The following is a 15,965-nucleotide window of genomic DNA, read 5'->3' as shown; positions in this document are numbered from 1 at the left end:
GAAAACCATCAAGGACTTCTAGTTTCTTCTTCTCCCAATAAACTGCAAACCGTCAAGAAATCAAGAGTATTGATTTCTATTTCTAGACTTGCCAATTTTGGTTGACGGAAGATTATATTAATTAATTATCACTGATTAGCATGAAACCTTTAAATGTGATCTTTCTAGCATCAATTAAAAATGGTGAAATTGCCCCTTTTTATGATGTTCAATTTCGTTTGGTATGCATCATTAGGATGTTACGACATAAAATCATCAAAATTGTTCAAGGGATTATATTTTTTGTATTTATCATTCTGAAAACTTTGCTGGATAAAGTGATTAATCTCCGTCCTAATTAGGAAGGGTTATGACCTTGTTTGGATATATTTAATGAAAAATAAAAAAAATCTATGTCATTCACACATTCCCACATGGTTGAAGAAATTGATGCCTCAATCATGTAAATAAATCGGATAAACGATCGAATAGGGGTGACTTATGTGAATTCAGTTTAGTTTTCTCATTTTCTAGCGCTGGTACACAAAAACCTTTCGACGTCTTTCCCTCCTGCTCTCGACCTCTCAATAATCGAAGCAATACGATCTAGAGTGGCACAAAGCCGCTTCGTCTTTCTTGTTTGCAGGCATAGGGCTTTTTGGTCGTTCAACTCATAGACATGTGAGCAGGATCTTGAGGTCCGTTTGATTCGCTGCACACATAACTGAACGATGGGGCTCATCTCCCACCCATTTCACATGCAAGCAAAGCTGAGCCCGATGCCTCTTTACGCGACTTGAGCTCTGTCTCTCTTTAGAATATTAATCAAGACGAGGGGGCGGTTTAGGAGGGAATTGAATTTGGGAGGGGCTATTTAGCAATTAGAATTATATTTGTATGCTTTAAAGAGATGGGAAGGGTTAGGGTTAAGGTTAGGTTATCTCTATTTTTTGTTGAATTTGGGATTTCTCTTATATTTGCTTGGACTTTATTCGCTGGTTAGGGATTAGGAGAGCCGGATCTTCCTCTTGAATTTGAGATCAATTGTATCTTGTTTGTTTTCTTCCATCATTCATCAATTACCAAGTTTTCCTAGTGTTTTACCACAATATTTATCTCAATTTCTATTTTCTCATTGCTGAAATCCCAAATTTCAGCCAATCCCTTTTCAATTCCTGCACGTGTTCCTAAAAAAATGGTATCAGAGAGATTCGATCCAGGTACAAATGGCCAGAAGGAAAGTAGAAGTCGTCTATTCTAATCCAAAGCCATGGTGTCTCTCAAAATCATGGTGAGCACCATGCATGAGGTGGGAGGAGGATTTTTGGTAGAGTTGCAGAGTTTAGAGGGGATCAGAATGGAAGAAGGGGGGATATTTTACTTTAAGTACATCCACTTATACAACAATTCAGGGAGGTCTTTCAGCCCCCTTCAAGACTTACCACCACCGAGGGAGCAGGAGCACACCATCATCTTGAGGGAGGGAGTGTCATCGATTAGTGTCCGGTCTTATCACTACCCTCAGATTTGGAAGGATGAGATTGATAGCAAATCCAATAGATGTTGGAGGCGGAGAACATCAGATCAAGTGTGAGTCATTTTTCTAGCCCAATCTTGCTGGTCAAAAAGAAGAATAAGAGCTGGAGATTTTGTGTGGATTACATGGCCTTGAATAACGAGACTGTGCCGAACAAGTTTCCCATTTCGGTGATCAATGAGCTATTAGATGAGCTGTGTGGAGCTATGGTCTTCACCAAGATGGACCTAAAGTCAGGATACCATCAAATCAAGATGAGAGAGCAGGATGCCTTAAAGATCACAATCAGAAGACATAAGGGACACTGCGAGTTCTTAGTGATGCCGTTCGGTCTCACCAACGCTCCCACTTTCCAGTCCCTGATGAACAGGGTATTCTAACCATACCTTTGGAATTTTGTAATGTTTTTTTTGATGACATCCTAGTATACAACAAGTCAGAGAAGGAGCATTTGGAGCACTTGAGAGTGGTCTTAGGGGTGTTACAAAAGTAGCAACTGAGGGCCAACCTGAAGAAGTGTTGTTTTGCACAGGCCAATGTAGAATATTTTTGGCATGTAATATCTCAGGAGGGAGTAGTCGCTGATTAGACCAAGATTGAAGCAATGCTGAAATGACCACTACTTAAGAATCTGAGAGAGCTGAGGGGTTTCCTAGGATTGGCGAGATACTATATGAGATTTGTGAGAGGGTACAATACCATAGCCTGGTCATTGAAAGAGCAGTTGAAGAAAATAGCTGCTTGTGGGGGGATGCAGCTACCCAGACATTTGAGAGTTTGAAGGAGGCCATGACTATGGTATCGGTTCTATTCTTACCTGATTTCAATCAGATTTTCGTGGTAGAGATAGATGCATCTGTGTATGGATTGGGGGCAGTGCTTATACAGAATCATAGACCCATAGCTTACTTCAGCCAAGTGTTGACAACCAGAGGTATGCTGAAGTCAGTTTGTGAGGGGGATTTGATAGCCATTGTTTTAGCCATTTAGAAATGACGGCCTTACTTATTGGGCCGACATTTTATTGTCAGGATAGACCAGAGGAGCTTAAAGTACTTGCTAGAATAAAGGATGGTGATTTAGGAGCATCAGAGGTGACTGTCAAAGTTGTTGGATTATGACTTTGAGATTTAGTACATGCCATGATTAGTGAACAAGGAGGTTGATTCCTTATCCAATTGCATGGGAGTCTGGGAGAGCTCCAAGAGATGACCATTTCAATACCACTAATGGTAAATTGGGGGGTTGTAAAAGAGGAGAATGTACATGATGAGCAATCGAGGAAGATTATGATGGATCTATTGAGGGATGAGAGTAGCCACCCTGATTATTCCCTAGAGGGAGAGAGACTATTATACCAAGGAAGGTTTATGCTGCCACGGATCTCGGTTTATATTCCCCACCTGCTGCAGGAGTTCCATGTGAGAAGTGCTGTTGGGGGCCATTTTGGTGTGTAGAAGACATATAGGAGATTGACAACATAATTTTATTGGAAGTGGATGTATATGGATGTAGAGGAGCTGGTGGCTAGGTGCGAGGTATGCCAGAGAAACAAGTACATGGCTATGGCTTCAGGAGGATTACATCAACCCTTGGCTCTTCTAGACAGAATGTGGGAGGAGGTCACCATGGATTTCATAGACGGGCTACCCCGATCTGAGGGGTTTACAGTGATTCTAGTGGTGGTTGATAGGTTGAGAAAATGTGCTCATTTCATTCCCTTACGACATCCTTACACAACAGTTACAGTGGCAACAACATTCATCAGAGTGGTGGCTAGATTGCATGGGATCCCAGAATCGATAGTTTCTGTCCGAGATATGGTGTTCCTTAGTCATTTATGGAGAGAGTTGTTATGGCTGCAAGGAACAATTCTAAAGAGGAGCATCGCTTACCACCCTCAGACGGATAAACGGATGTGGTAAATAGGAGTGTGGAAGCTTACCTGTGGTGTTGTGGTTCAGAGACACATCGATTGTGGGCCAAGTGGCTGTCATGTGCTTTGGTACAACACTTCATATCATTCGGTTTCCCAGATGACTCATTTCAAAGTGTTGTACGGAAGAGACCCTCCACACTTGGTGCATTTTGGGCAGATGAGCACACCAGTTTCTTCAGTAGATCAATACTTGGAGGAAAGAGATGGGTTGTTGGAGGAATTGAAGATGCACATATTGAGGGCACAACAAATTATGAAGAAGCAGGAAGGTGTACACAAGAACATCAAGTTCGAAGTAGGGGATAAAGTGTTATTAAAGCTGCAACTCTGCTTACAGAGGACGGTTGCCAACAGGAGGAATGAGAAGCTCGCCCCATTGTATTTTTGCCCATATGATGTATTGGAGAGGATTGAAGTAGTGGCGTATCACTTGAGATTATCATCGACCACTACTATACATCCAGTGTTCCACGTGTCACAACTAAGGAGGGCTATTGGGGATCATGTAGCTGGTTCAGAGTTACCTGTGACATTGACAGAGGATTTAGATGTGTTATTAGAACCGCTAGAGTTTAGAGAGGTTTGACAGAGAGAAGAAGGGGCCACGGAGGTTCTGATAAAATGGAAGAATTTATCGGATTATGACGTTACCTAGGAGCCATAGGAGAGAGTGAAGCATCAGTTTTCATCCTTTCTCCTTGAGGATAAGATAATTCTTAGGGAGGGGGTATTGTTAGATCGGTCCAAGAAGGACTGGTCTAGTCAGCCCAACATAAGGCCGAAGGGTTTATTTCAGGTGAGTTGAACAACAGGCAACCTCCCTTGTGGGCCTATTATTTGAATAAAAATCAAGAGGAGGGGGCGGTTTAGGAGGGAATTGAATTTGGGAGGGTCTGTTTAGTAATTAGAATTATATTTGTATGCTTTACAGAGATGGGAATGGTTAGGGTTAGGGTTATCTCTGTTTTTGCTGAATTTGAGATTTCTCTCAGGTTTGCTTGCGCTCTAGCCGCCGGTTAGGGATTGAGGGTGCCGGATCTTCCTCTCGAATTGAAGATCCATTGTATCTAGTTTGTTTTCTTTCACCTTTCATCAATTACCAAATTTCTCTTGTGTTTTGCCACAAGATTTGTCTCAATTTCTGTTTTCTCCTTGCTGAAATTCCAAATTTCAGCCAAGTCCTCTTTGATTCCTGCATGTGTTTCCTAACACCCTCCTTCACTCACTCCCACCTCTCTGCATGAAATCTATTATGCCTCTCGTTTAATTTTGATCCTTAGTTTTCTCTCTATTTTATCCTGCAAGAGTGCATGCAAGATCTCTTAATTATGGTTTTGTTGATCAATTTTAGGGTAATCTCTTCTTCCATTATTATCTAAGAATTTTCTTGCATTTGGTCTCATCAAAGGAAAATCATAGATCTTTGCATGCCCTCATGGGAAAATCCTAGCTTGTAGAATTCCTCTTGGATTCATAGCATTCCACATTGGCACATTATTATTCCGAAGTCAATTTGATATTATAATACAATTTTATTGTGGTGTTGAGTTGATTTGGGATTATCTTGCTATCTATATTTGGAAGTAAATAAATTTTTATGATAAATTATTCTATTTTTCTCGAAAAGAAGGTCAAAATAGTCTCTGGATTATTTATGTGGCCTTTTAGTACTAGACTATCTAATTTGTCCATATAATCCCTTTGCTTCTAAAATTTGATCCAAAATAGTCCCTAAACTCCTTAAATCAGATCTAAAATAATTGAACAAAAGGACTGTTTTTATTCATAATTGAGGAATCAAGGGACTAAATTGAATACATTGAATTAGTTGGGACTAAAATGGCCTTGGACAAATAGTCCATAGATTATTTTGATCTTTTTTTTTCTCCATTTTTCTCATTATGTTTCATCATTTTTTTTTTCAATTATGCTGAATATTCTGGAAAGTTTTGTAGGAGCTAGATTGTTGTTTGAGAGGGAGTATTTCCCTCTGCTAATGAGACTTTTGTTTCTAATAGTTATTTTCTTTCAGCAAGGTGTACAAAAGGTTCTTGATGTTAGATTTCACCCGGAAGGGCTGCCTCAACTTGTTTGTAGCTCTAATGAGGTTGGTAACGTGTATGAGGCGTCTGGGTTTCTTATAAAACATTGTTTGGCCCTTATATGCCACTTTGTTATAGATTGCATTTTTTTTCTGTTCTCACTTCTTCAATAAAAAGCTTTTTTCCCACTTATTTAGTAAGAATAAGCTTACAATTCATTTTATTATTTGTTAATGGCATCATCTTGTATGCAGGCGCCAAATGAGTTGCTTCTGTACAATCTTCTTTCTGGAAGGGCAATCCAACTCAATGGTCACAACTGTCAGGTATTTGTAAACTCAGCCGTGTTTCGTTTCCATGCTTCAACTTATTTTATTGTATTAAATCAGTGCAAATTCTGTAGTTGAAGTCATTCTTGTGTTAGTCAATGTGGATTTCTGGCTTTATTTGTCTATTCTTGTTGTTTTTGGATTGATCAACTCAATCATTTTTATAATACTTGAACAGGCATAGTGTAGAAATCTGTTCTTAAATCATATTGCAGAATGTTTGCTGCACCATTAATTAGAGTCGGGATTTGTTTCATTCTGAAAATTCTGTTTTTTTCATTAGCGTGATTCATATCTCTTACTTGATTTTGTTTTCTTTCCAGTGTTAAGGAAAATTGCTCTCTGGAGTAATTATCATGAGGGTGATCTTCATTGGTCTCTATCTTAGAATTCGTAGCTATTATCCTATGACGTTATTTTAAGTAATCCATTTTTAAAAAAAGGTTTATCATAATATAAGAAAAAGTATTTGTTCACTTAACAAGTGGATTGATCACTATGTTGGTGTTAGATAATGCAACGGCTGAGTAAATTTTACTCTGAACAGATCCAGGCTGTTGAATTTGCAGTGAGGGGTGCAAGCATTGTTTCATGTGGATCAAATCTGTTGAAGGTAGTATTTGGCTTAGCTTCAAGCATTCGAAATTATAGTTTTCAATTTACACTTTTCTTTTTGTTTTCATGAAATAGGTTTGGGATTGTACGACTGGTTCTTGCCTTTTCACATTGGGCTCTACTTTAAATGACCAAGCTGTAGTTGGACACACTAAAAAAATCAATACCATGACGGTTAACAAGTGGCAATCATGTATGCTTTTCATGAGTTGTCTATCCTAACTTCATTGATATTTTGAGCAATTTATTTATTTTTCTGTTTTCTTGCTTGAGAATTGAATTTCTGGGTTTCAATTCATGTTTTCTTCACAAAAAAATGCTCTTTTTTAAAATATTTTTGAATGACATCCTAGTGCAAATTTCTATCTTATACTTCTAGGGAAATAATTTTGGTTTGTGAAACACCTATATCTAACATGGCTTACTAGCTCCAGCAATCCTTCTGACGTTCTGAACGAGCCCTGCGAAAGCCTGAATTTCACCATAGCATACTGAGTCTGATATTATGTGCATCAATTTTTAAGCAGAACAGCTTATTATGGTGCAAATGTTAGTGGGAATAATTAATTTTTGTAGAAATGGGCCATTAAGGTATATTGAACAAGTTTTAACTTAGGAGAGCATGGCTTGTCGTTTTTAACATTGCTTGAAATATCAAGAAATTGGCCTGGTTTTGGGTTATTAATGTTGTTCAAATATTATCCTTCTTGTGTTAACTGATTTATTTTTTCTATGCGCTTCACAGTGGAGTAACATTGAGTGGCTATTTGTCTGTGAAGTTGGATTATTTTTTCGATATGACCAAAACATGTTTGGTAAGCATAGGATTTGCTCCGTTTGATGGTGTGGACCTTTAACAATTGTTAAGTTGCCTATAATGTAATATGGAAGTTGCCTCTAATGTAATATGGAGGTCTTAGGTTCAAATTTTAGAATTAGACATTTTGCAAATGTAAGGGTATGGCCGCATAAATTAACCCTTATGTCTCTGTTGTTTGAAATCTCTGAATTATTCCCTTATATTTATGGTTATTAGCAAGTTGTTCCTTTCCATTTGGGATTTGTTGGTAATTGATTGAAAATGTTTTCCATTCTAAAACAATAAATTAATTTATTTACTTTTTTGAATAAATTTACAACTTGGTATCTCGACTTCTCTATCTTTTTCATTGCTTCTTTCTCTTGCGCCCTGTCACTTCGAAGCTTTGAGGTGCGTAGGAGGGGTTAGTTGGCAAGCATATCATTATTCTTGATCTTGCTCATTGTATCTTTCTTGTCTCTTCCAAACTTTCTTATACAAATATGATGTATGAAGAGGGTCGTTGTCATACCACTATTTAATTATTATTTATTTATTTCTCATGCCTCAAACTTATTGATGAGTGTAAGAGGTTGGCTGTGTGACCATTGATCACACCCCTCTCTTTAGGTTGACTCTTTAGCCTCCACTTAGTATGGTTAGCAGGTTGCCTCTTCTCCCGATTTGTCATTCCTTAAAAGAAGATTGGAGCTACATTGGAAATTTCAATGAAGTTTTTTTCCCATGAAAATAAATGAATGGATAACAAAAGGCACTAATGTAATATTCCAATTTCCAAACTTTATTGTATCGATGAGTGTTGGTCTCATTAGTTGGAATCACGTAGGAGACAAAATAAAAAGTCATGAGGAGGCGAAGGACCAATTGTCTTTTCTTGTTTCATTACTCGATAACTTTGTTGTGTGAAGGCAAAGGAGCATTGGAGGAAGGCATAGGAGTGTCCATTACTTGATGTTGAGGAAGAGGAAGGAAGTTTGTTTCATTCTCAAATGAGGAGTCGAAGGGTTGGCCGGTTCCATAATCGTTCGATGGAGACGAAGGGTTCAATCACGAGGAGTCGCGGATGGGGAGCTAAAGGCAATGGTCCAGTCCTCTGTAAATCAGAGAGAGGGAGATGGGGAGAGATCGAGAAAAAAAGAGTAGGCGAGCCTAGAAGAGACGAGCACGGGCGAAAAAGCTAGGGCTTGACTACTTGCAACAATTGGGCAAATTGGGAAGATGATGAAAGGTAAGATTTAATTAATTCAAAAAATTTATTTATTTTTAGTGAAACCTAATTTATAATTTCATTTTTTGAAGTAGATACATATGTATTAGGTGATGATATTTTTAAATTTATTAAATTAATATTTTTTAAAATTGTAACTAGAATAATAAATTTAAAGTATTGTAATATAGAAAGTTAATTAACAAGAAATTTTATTTTATAAAATAGTAATAATTAAATTTTTATTTTTCATCTATTTTTAATTGATTAGCACGACTATTGTAAGGTCTTAAGTCTTGGATGAGAAAAGTGGAGCGTTGCGTTAGTTAGTTAACAACTAGCGTAAAACTTGTGAAATAATCATAACATGAATATTTTAATATATTATGGTATTGCTAGGAAGTTCTTTTGAAATGGTTTGCTGTATGACCTGAATACAGTGAGAATTGTGTAAGGGTTGCTTTACTGGCGCCCAACTATAGTGTTAAATAAGCAAGGGTTCTCACATCACGGATGGATGTTGGCAAATGAGTGAGTCCATGAAACTAGAATTAGGATATGAACTTGGAATATATATTTTCTTACAGAAAAATTAATTGAATTAATAGATATTATGATTCATAGGAAGATAAATATTTTATACATTCAGAAAATTAAATAGTTGGAGAGAATAATAAGGAGATTGATAGTTTAGGGTTTAAACTAGGTATTCATGTAGGACTCATATTTGAAATGATGTACGTGTGATTATAGATAATAGTTTGATGGATAATGTTGTAGAAATTAAGAGAATTGGAGATAAAATCATATCTTTAAAAAGTGTTATTGATGTTAATATTATTAATATTATAAGTGCTTATGCTTCTCAAGTATGTTTTGATATGTGTTCAAAATTAAAAATTTAGAATAACTTAGAAGAATTAATACAAAAGATATCTCTTGAAAATAGAGTTTTTATTGAGGAATATTTAAATAGACATTGATAGAGAGGTAGAATATTTTAAAATTATTTATGGTGGTTATGGATTTGGAGCAACTAATGAAGCTGGTAGATACATATTAGATTTTTCTCTATCTTGTAATTTTATAATTGCTAATAAATTATTAAAAAAAAGAGATGAGTATCTCATCACTTATAAGAATTGATATAGTAAAACTGAGGTTGATTGTTTTCTTATAAGAAAAATAGATCGTTTAGATTGCAAAGATTGTAAAGTTATTTCAAGTGAAAGTTTATGTATCCAACATCGCTTATTAATTTTGAATTTTAAGATGAAGAGGTAGAAATATGAAAAATAAAGTAAAATGTTGTTCTAGGATTAGATGTTGGCATTTAAAGAACATTAAAAAATATTTTTGAGAGTAAAATTCAAGATCTTAAGATTCTGATTTTACATGAGGAAGCTAATGTTATGGAAAAAAATATTTAATGATATTAAAAATGTTGCAAAAGATGTGCATAGAGTATCAAAAGGAAAAAACTCCTTAATATATCATCAAAAAATTATGTTTGATCGAGCACGAATCTCGAAACAAAATCAAGTTGGAAACTTCAAAAATTAAATCCGGGATCATCTGAACTCCAATTTCAACAAACTTATAGTCGAACTGAACGTCTCGGAAATACGAAGCCAACGACACCAATTCGGCTCAATCTGAGCCCAAATGAGTCCAAATTGAATATACGAAGCACATTCAGAAGGTTCAATCCCTAATTTGGATTACCAAACAGTTTTCAAGCATGACATGCTTATAGTCGAATCGAGCGGCTCGATGAGACGAATCCAGAGCCCAAGATCGTCATTCTAATATCATTAAGACATTCAAATGCCCAATGAACGGTCCACGATCAAGGGAATCAACATCGATCGTCCATGTAAACCACCCCAATTCATCCTTGATCATCCTCCGATTTACTGGTCATACCACTCTCAAAAAGTTATAAATAGACCCCTCATTTCTCATAAAAAGGGATCCCTCAAGTGGGGGGAAGAAAAGGAGGCCCAAGCAAGAAGAGAAGGAAGAAAATGAAGAGAAAGAAGAGAACTCTCTTGCCACCAGACTCTTCTTCGACCACCGTTGGACTTCCACCTGAGCCTACCAACGTCGTAGTTCTGCCCGAATGCCAATTGACGTCAGAGTTCTGCCCATCCGTTGACTTTCATATGACTTCTACCCGACGCCGAAGTTCTGCCATTCGTCGGACTACTTCCCGTCACCGAACTTTCAACGGACTTCTGCCCAACATCGGACTTCCACCCATCGCCGGATTTCTACCCGATGCCGGATTTCCACCCGTTGTCGAACTTCTTCCTGTCACCGGACTTTTGTCAGACTTGTATCCGATGCATAACTTTCGTCCGTTACTGAATTTTTACCCGACATCGGACTTCTGCCTGTCAATAGTCCTTCCGACCTCCGTCGCCTGTCGACTGCAGTCCTTCCAACCTCCGTCGCTAGACAACAGTCTTTATGACCTTTGTCGCTTGAAGACTACGATCCTTCTGACCAAACGAAGACATTAACAGTGATTCTTCTTGTTTCCACCATATAACACACTCTTTTGATGTATATTTGTAACATCAAGCCAAGGCCTTCCCCCCAATCTAGGGCCTCATTTGTAATCAAATACAAATACCAGTGGATTCATTCAAATTGGGCTAGGCCTCATGGTTTCTCCCCTTTTAAGGGTTTTTCATGTAAAAATCTTGACGTCTCTTATGAATGACACACCCTCTCTCTTATCTGATTGCGTGCTGGATCTTTGTATAAAGCTAAGACGTTTAACTTTATATTTATCTACCGCTGCGAATATTTCAAGACGCAACACTCATAATAGTAAAAATAGTTGGTGGTAGAATTAAAATGTGCAAGAAAAGGTTAAGAATAAAAATTTTTGTTATAAAAATTGGTATAGATGTAACATCTCAGAAAATTACGAAAGATATAAAGAGGCTCGTAAGCAATATAAGAAAATAATATGTGATACAAAGAATTTAAAATTTAATGATTTATATAATAGATTAGATGCTAAAGACGAAAGATATATGTATAAGTTAGCCAAGCAAAGATATTGGAGAAATAATGATTTTGTTCAAGTGAAGTGCATTAAGGATGAAGATCAAAAAGTGCTTTTATTAGAAAAAGATATTCAACCAAGATGAATGTGATATTTTGATAAGCTTTTAATAAAGATTGTGAGAATACAATTGACTTTAGTGACATTAGCACCCTAAATGAAAATAGAGATTTTTATTTTTATCGGCTTATTAGTAAAATTGAAGTTAGAGAGACTTTAAAAAAATAAAGTGCAGAAAAGCTGTTGGACATGATGATATTCCAATAGAGGTGTGTAAATACTTAGGAGATGAAGGAGTTTCTTAGTTACAAAACTTTTCAATATTATTTTGAAGAATAAAAGGATGTTAGATGAGTGGAGTGTTTTGATTCTTATTTTTAAGAATAAATGTGATGCATAATAGTGTGTGTTTTACAAAGAAATTAAGTTAATATGTCATACTTTAACTTATGGAGAGAGTTATTGAGCATGTGTTATGTCGTGATACTAATGTTTATGAAAATAAATTTGGATTCATGCTGGGTAGGTCTACTATGTAAGCTATACATTTATTGAGAGGTTTGATGAGAAAGTATAGAGAGAATAAAGAGGATCTACATATGATATTTATTGATTTGGAGAAAGCTTATGATATAGTTTCAAGAGAAGTGCTATAGAGAGTTTAGAAAAGAAATGTATTAATAATGCTTATACTGAAGTCATTAAGCATATGTATGCAAGATCTGTTACTTGTGTTCAAACACAAGGTGGTTGAACTAAGTATTTTCCTATTTCAGTTTGATTACATAAAGGATCAACTTTAAGCTCGTATATTTTTACTTATGGATGTTCTTACTGGATGTTTGCAAGAGGATGTACTTTGGTATATGCTTTTTGCTGATGATATTCTTCTTGTTGATAAGACTAGAGAGGGAGTTGAAGGTAAACGTGAATTATGGATGCCAACCTTATAGTCTAAAAGTTTTCGTTTGAGTAGATATAAAACCGAATATATGGAGTATAATTTTAGTAGTAATATATCTAGTGGGTGGATTGTGACTTTGGGCGATCAAATCATTAATAAGAGTACACATTTTAGATATCTCAGATCTATTGTCTAGAATGATTGTGAAATAGATGGGGTTGTTATTAGTAGAAATCAAGATAGTTGAAGTGGATTAGTGGAGGAATGCAACGGGCCTATTGTGTGATATAAATTACCCCCTCAAACTTAAAAGAAAATTCTATAAGATGGTGGTGAGACTTGTAATGTTTTATGACGCAAAATGTTGGCCATTAAAAGAAAAGCATACAATTAATTTAAGTATTGCAGAGATAAGGATGCTCAGGTGGATGAATGACTTTATTCTTAGAGACAGAATGCGAAACGAGCATATATGTGAAATGGTTGGAGTAGTTCCAGTCAAAAATAAGATTAGAGAGAGCTGCCTTGGATGGTTTGGTCACATAAAACTTCGGCTTTCTGCTGACCCGGGTAGGAGAGTAGATGTTTTAGATTTGACTTATGTTAAGAGAGGTAGAGTTAGACCTAAAACGGCTTAGTTAGAAAATATTAGAAATAACCTTTTTTTATTGGATTTAAATGAGAATTTGACACTTAACAGGGCACAATGGAGAAAAAGGATTCATGCAGCCAAGCCTATATAGTGGGATAAAGGCTTGATGTTGTTGTTGTTGTTTTAAATAATCAGCAATAAATTTATAGAATGAGGAGAATAAAATTTGAAATTCTCTTAATTTCATTTGAATGAGATTCCTTAGTAGATATTTGAAACTTAGCACACATACAATACTGAAAAAATGTTTGGCCTTACTTAAAGTTAAATAGAATATAGATCCTATCATATATCGATAGATCTTTTGATCCACGTCTTTTCCATGCTTGTCATGGTCAAGCTTTATAGATGGACTCATTGGGGTTGTGATTGACTTGAGGTTCTCATAGCTGACCATTTTAAGTAAATGCTTTATGCACTTTGTTTGGCTAATGAGAATTTTGTTTGACACTTTCTTTATTTGTAATCCCAAGAAATAGTTAAGGCCTCCATAATACTTATCTTGAACTCACTATGCATTATCTTAGCAAATTCTTCACACCAAAACTTGTCAAAAATAATGTCATCAACATAAAATTGTATTACTAAGATTTTTTCATTTTCTTTTCGTATGCATTAGGTTGTGTCCATATTTTCTTTGAAAAAAAATATTATCCTCAACAAACTTTTTCCTACCAAGCTCCTAGAGCTTGCTTTAATCTTCATAATGCTTTTTTTAAGCTTAATGAATGAATTAACCGCATGATTCTTCTATATAAACTTGTTCTAAGTTATGTAGTTAAGAAAGATGACACTCTTAACATATATTTGAAAGGTTTCGAAAATTTAATTAATTTAAATGCAAGTATCCCTATAATATGGGCTACAGGAAGAAAGGTTCTTCAAAATCAATCCCCTTGACATGACTAGACATTTGAGCTATGAGCTAGCCTTGCTCCTGATGATGACACTTGAATAATTTGTTTTATTCCTAATCACCCACTTTATGCTTATTATAGGATGATTAATAGGAGGGAAAAACATGCTTGTATACTTTGAGATGATCCAATTAGCTGGATGCAGTCCCATGTACTTCTACCTTAGATTGAAAGCTTGTGGATGTTATTGAGAAACTCCAATATCAACACTTTACTCGACAAAGATGCTTACATTCTTTAAGATATTTTCTACTTCAGCATCTTCAAAATCTTTGAAAAAATTACTATTAAACTCATGAAGGAAGTATATTACAAAATATTTTTTTGACAACTAATGCTCTCTTATTATACACACGGAAGGACTTATTGAGGAATAATCAATAAAAAGAGCTCCATTGAATGTCGCATCAAACTTTTCTAAGTTGTATTTACTATTATTTAACATAAAACACTTGCATTTAGGAACTTTTAAGTGCTCCTTATTGGGGTTGTGACCTTTCCATAATTCATAAAGATTCTTTTTAAAAGAGATCGGATGGTAACATGATTTTGCATATAGCATTATGCTCATGATGAATGGTTAGGGCCATCTCTATTAAGGTTCTATTTTTTTGGTAAACAATACAATTTTATTGAGGCGTGCGTGCAACCAAAAAATTAAGATCAATATCAAATTTATCACAAAATTTTGTTATATACATTTACGTTTTACAAATTCACTATCATGATCGCTATGAATGGAATTGACATGATAGACCTTCTTGGCATAGTTTATTTTTGAAAACATCTAAAAGCATAATATGTATCATTATTCTTGGACAAAAATAAAACCTTGGCTATTTGGTGTTTTGGCTAAACAATCATCAACTACGTGATGCGAGCAAAAAATATAGGGGACCTATATCTTTTGATCACAAAGACAAACGGATCTCCTACTAAAGAAGACACAAAATCATCAAAAAAGAAAGAGGTAACTTAAATAAGACTAAGCAGCGGAAATTAAAACTACAAACGATGATTTCAACAACTTAAACTCTTACAAACGACTCCAAATAAAATAAAACGACATCCTAAAGTTGCTGCACTTGGAGAGAAGGAAACAGTGGAGTGACCACTTGGAGAGACAAAGAGGTTAGAAGCCCGAGAAGAAAGGTTGGAAAGAGCCCGCAGGATTCCGGAGGGGATGAGAAAAAGGGTGGAAAGAGCCCCAGGATTTCCAAAGCAAACCCGCAGGTTATAGCTTATCCAAAAATAACATTTTCATAACATCATACTTCAAACATAAACAATCCCCCATATATATAGGTATGAAAGGGAATACAAAGAGACACATTACATTAATTCTCACAAGAACCTAAACATCACAACATTAAAACACCTAAAATAAATCCCAAGCCAAGAAACCGAAAGGTAGGAGCGCGGGAGCCAAGGAGGCCGAGCGGGAACAAGGGGGCACGGCCACGGAAAGAGCCCATGATGAGGACATCGTCAGCATTTTCGACGCCGGAGATCGACGGCCACGAGCATGAGTTGTATTTTCATCATCTTATGTAGTAGGTTTATTTTTACTTTATGTTTTTCCGTTTTTGCCTTTATGGGTATTGATAGCTATGTAGCCCAAGGGCATTTAGTCTTTTTTTTCTTTGACATTGTGAGGCCTATTTATATGCCTTTCTCATGTAATAGTAGTTTTGGATAAATGAATTTACTACTATGTGTTCCTTGTGAGTTCAAGAAGATCCTCTGGTGAGTTCTCACCCTCCTCGATCTCTTAGTGAGTTCGCCGGAGAAGACTAGATCTCTTTGTGAGTTCTAGTTCGTGCTAACTAATTCTTGTCGATTCAACGAGAAGACATTTGAGATTAGTAAATTCGTAGTCGTCAAATCTTCAGAAGATTCCATCTCTCCTCCTTGCCTTGCCGCTGCTTGCTCCAAGCAACCCTAA

The 15,965-nt window shown here is 36.0% G+C and overlaps 1 protein-coding gene across 2 annotated transcripts in view; it reads left to right on the top strand.

Moving 5' to 3' along the window:
* Positions 1 to 15,965, top strand: part of LOC110102825 — a 48,432-nt gene that overhangs the window by 15,758 nt on the left and 16,709 nt on the right. For both annotated transcript variants that reach the window (XM_028693635.1, XM_028693634.1), the window contains exons 8-11: positions 5,488 to 5,562; positions 5,752 to 5,823; positions 6,374 to 6,439; positions 6,517 to 6,634. In XM_028693635.1, the coding sequence (XP_028549468.1) occupies positions 5,488 to 5,562; positions 5,752 to 5,823; positions 6,374 to 6,439; positions 6,517 to 6,634 (331 nt within the window). The remainder of the gene's footprint in view (positions 1 to 5,487; positions 5,563 to 5,751; positions 5,824 to 6,373; positions 6,440 to 6,516; positions 6,635 to 15,965) is intronic.

Source organism: Dendrobium catenatum, unplaced genomic scaffold (assembly GCF_001605985.2).
Source record: "Dendrobium catenatum unplaced genomic scaffold, ASM160598v2 fragScaff_scaffold_334, whole genome shotgun sequence".
Lineage (NCBI taxonomy): Eukaryota > Viridiplantae > Streptophyta > Magnoliopsida > Asparagales > Orchidaceae > Dendrobium > Dendrobium catenatum.
This window is presented reverse-complemented; position numbering and strand designations above follow the sequence as displayed.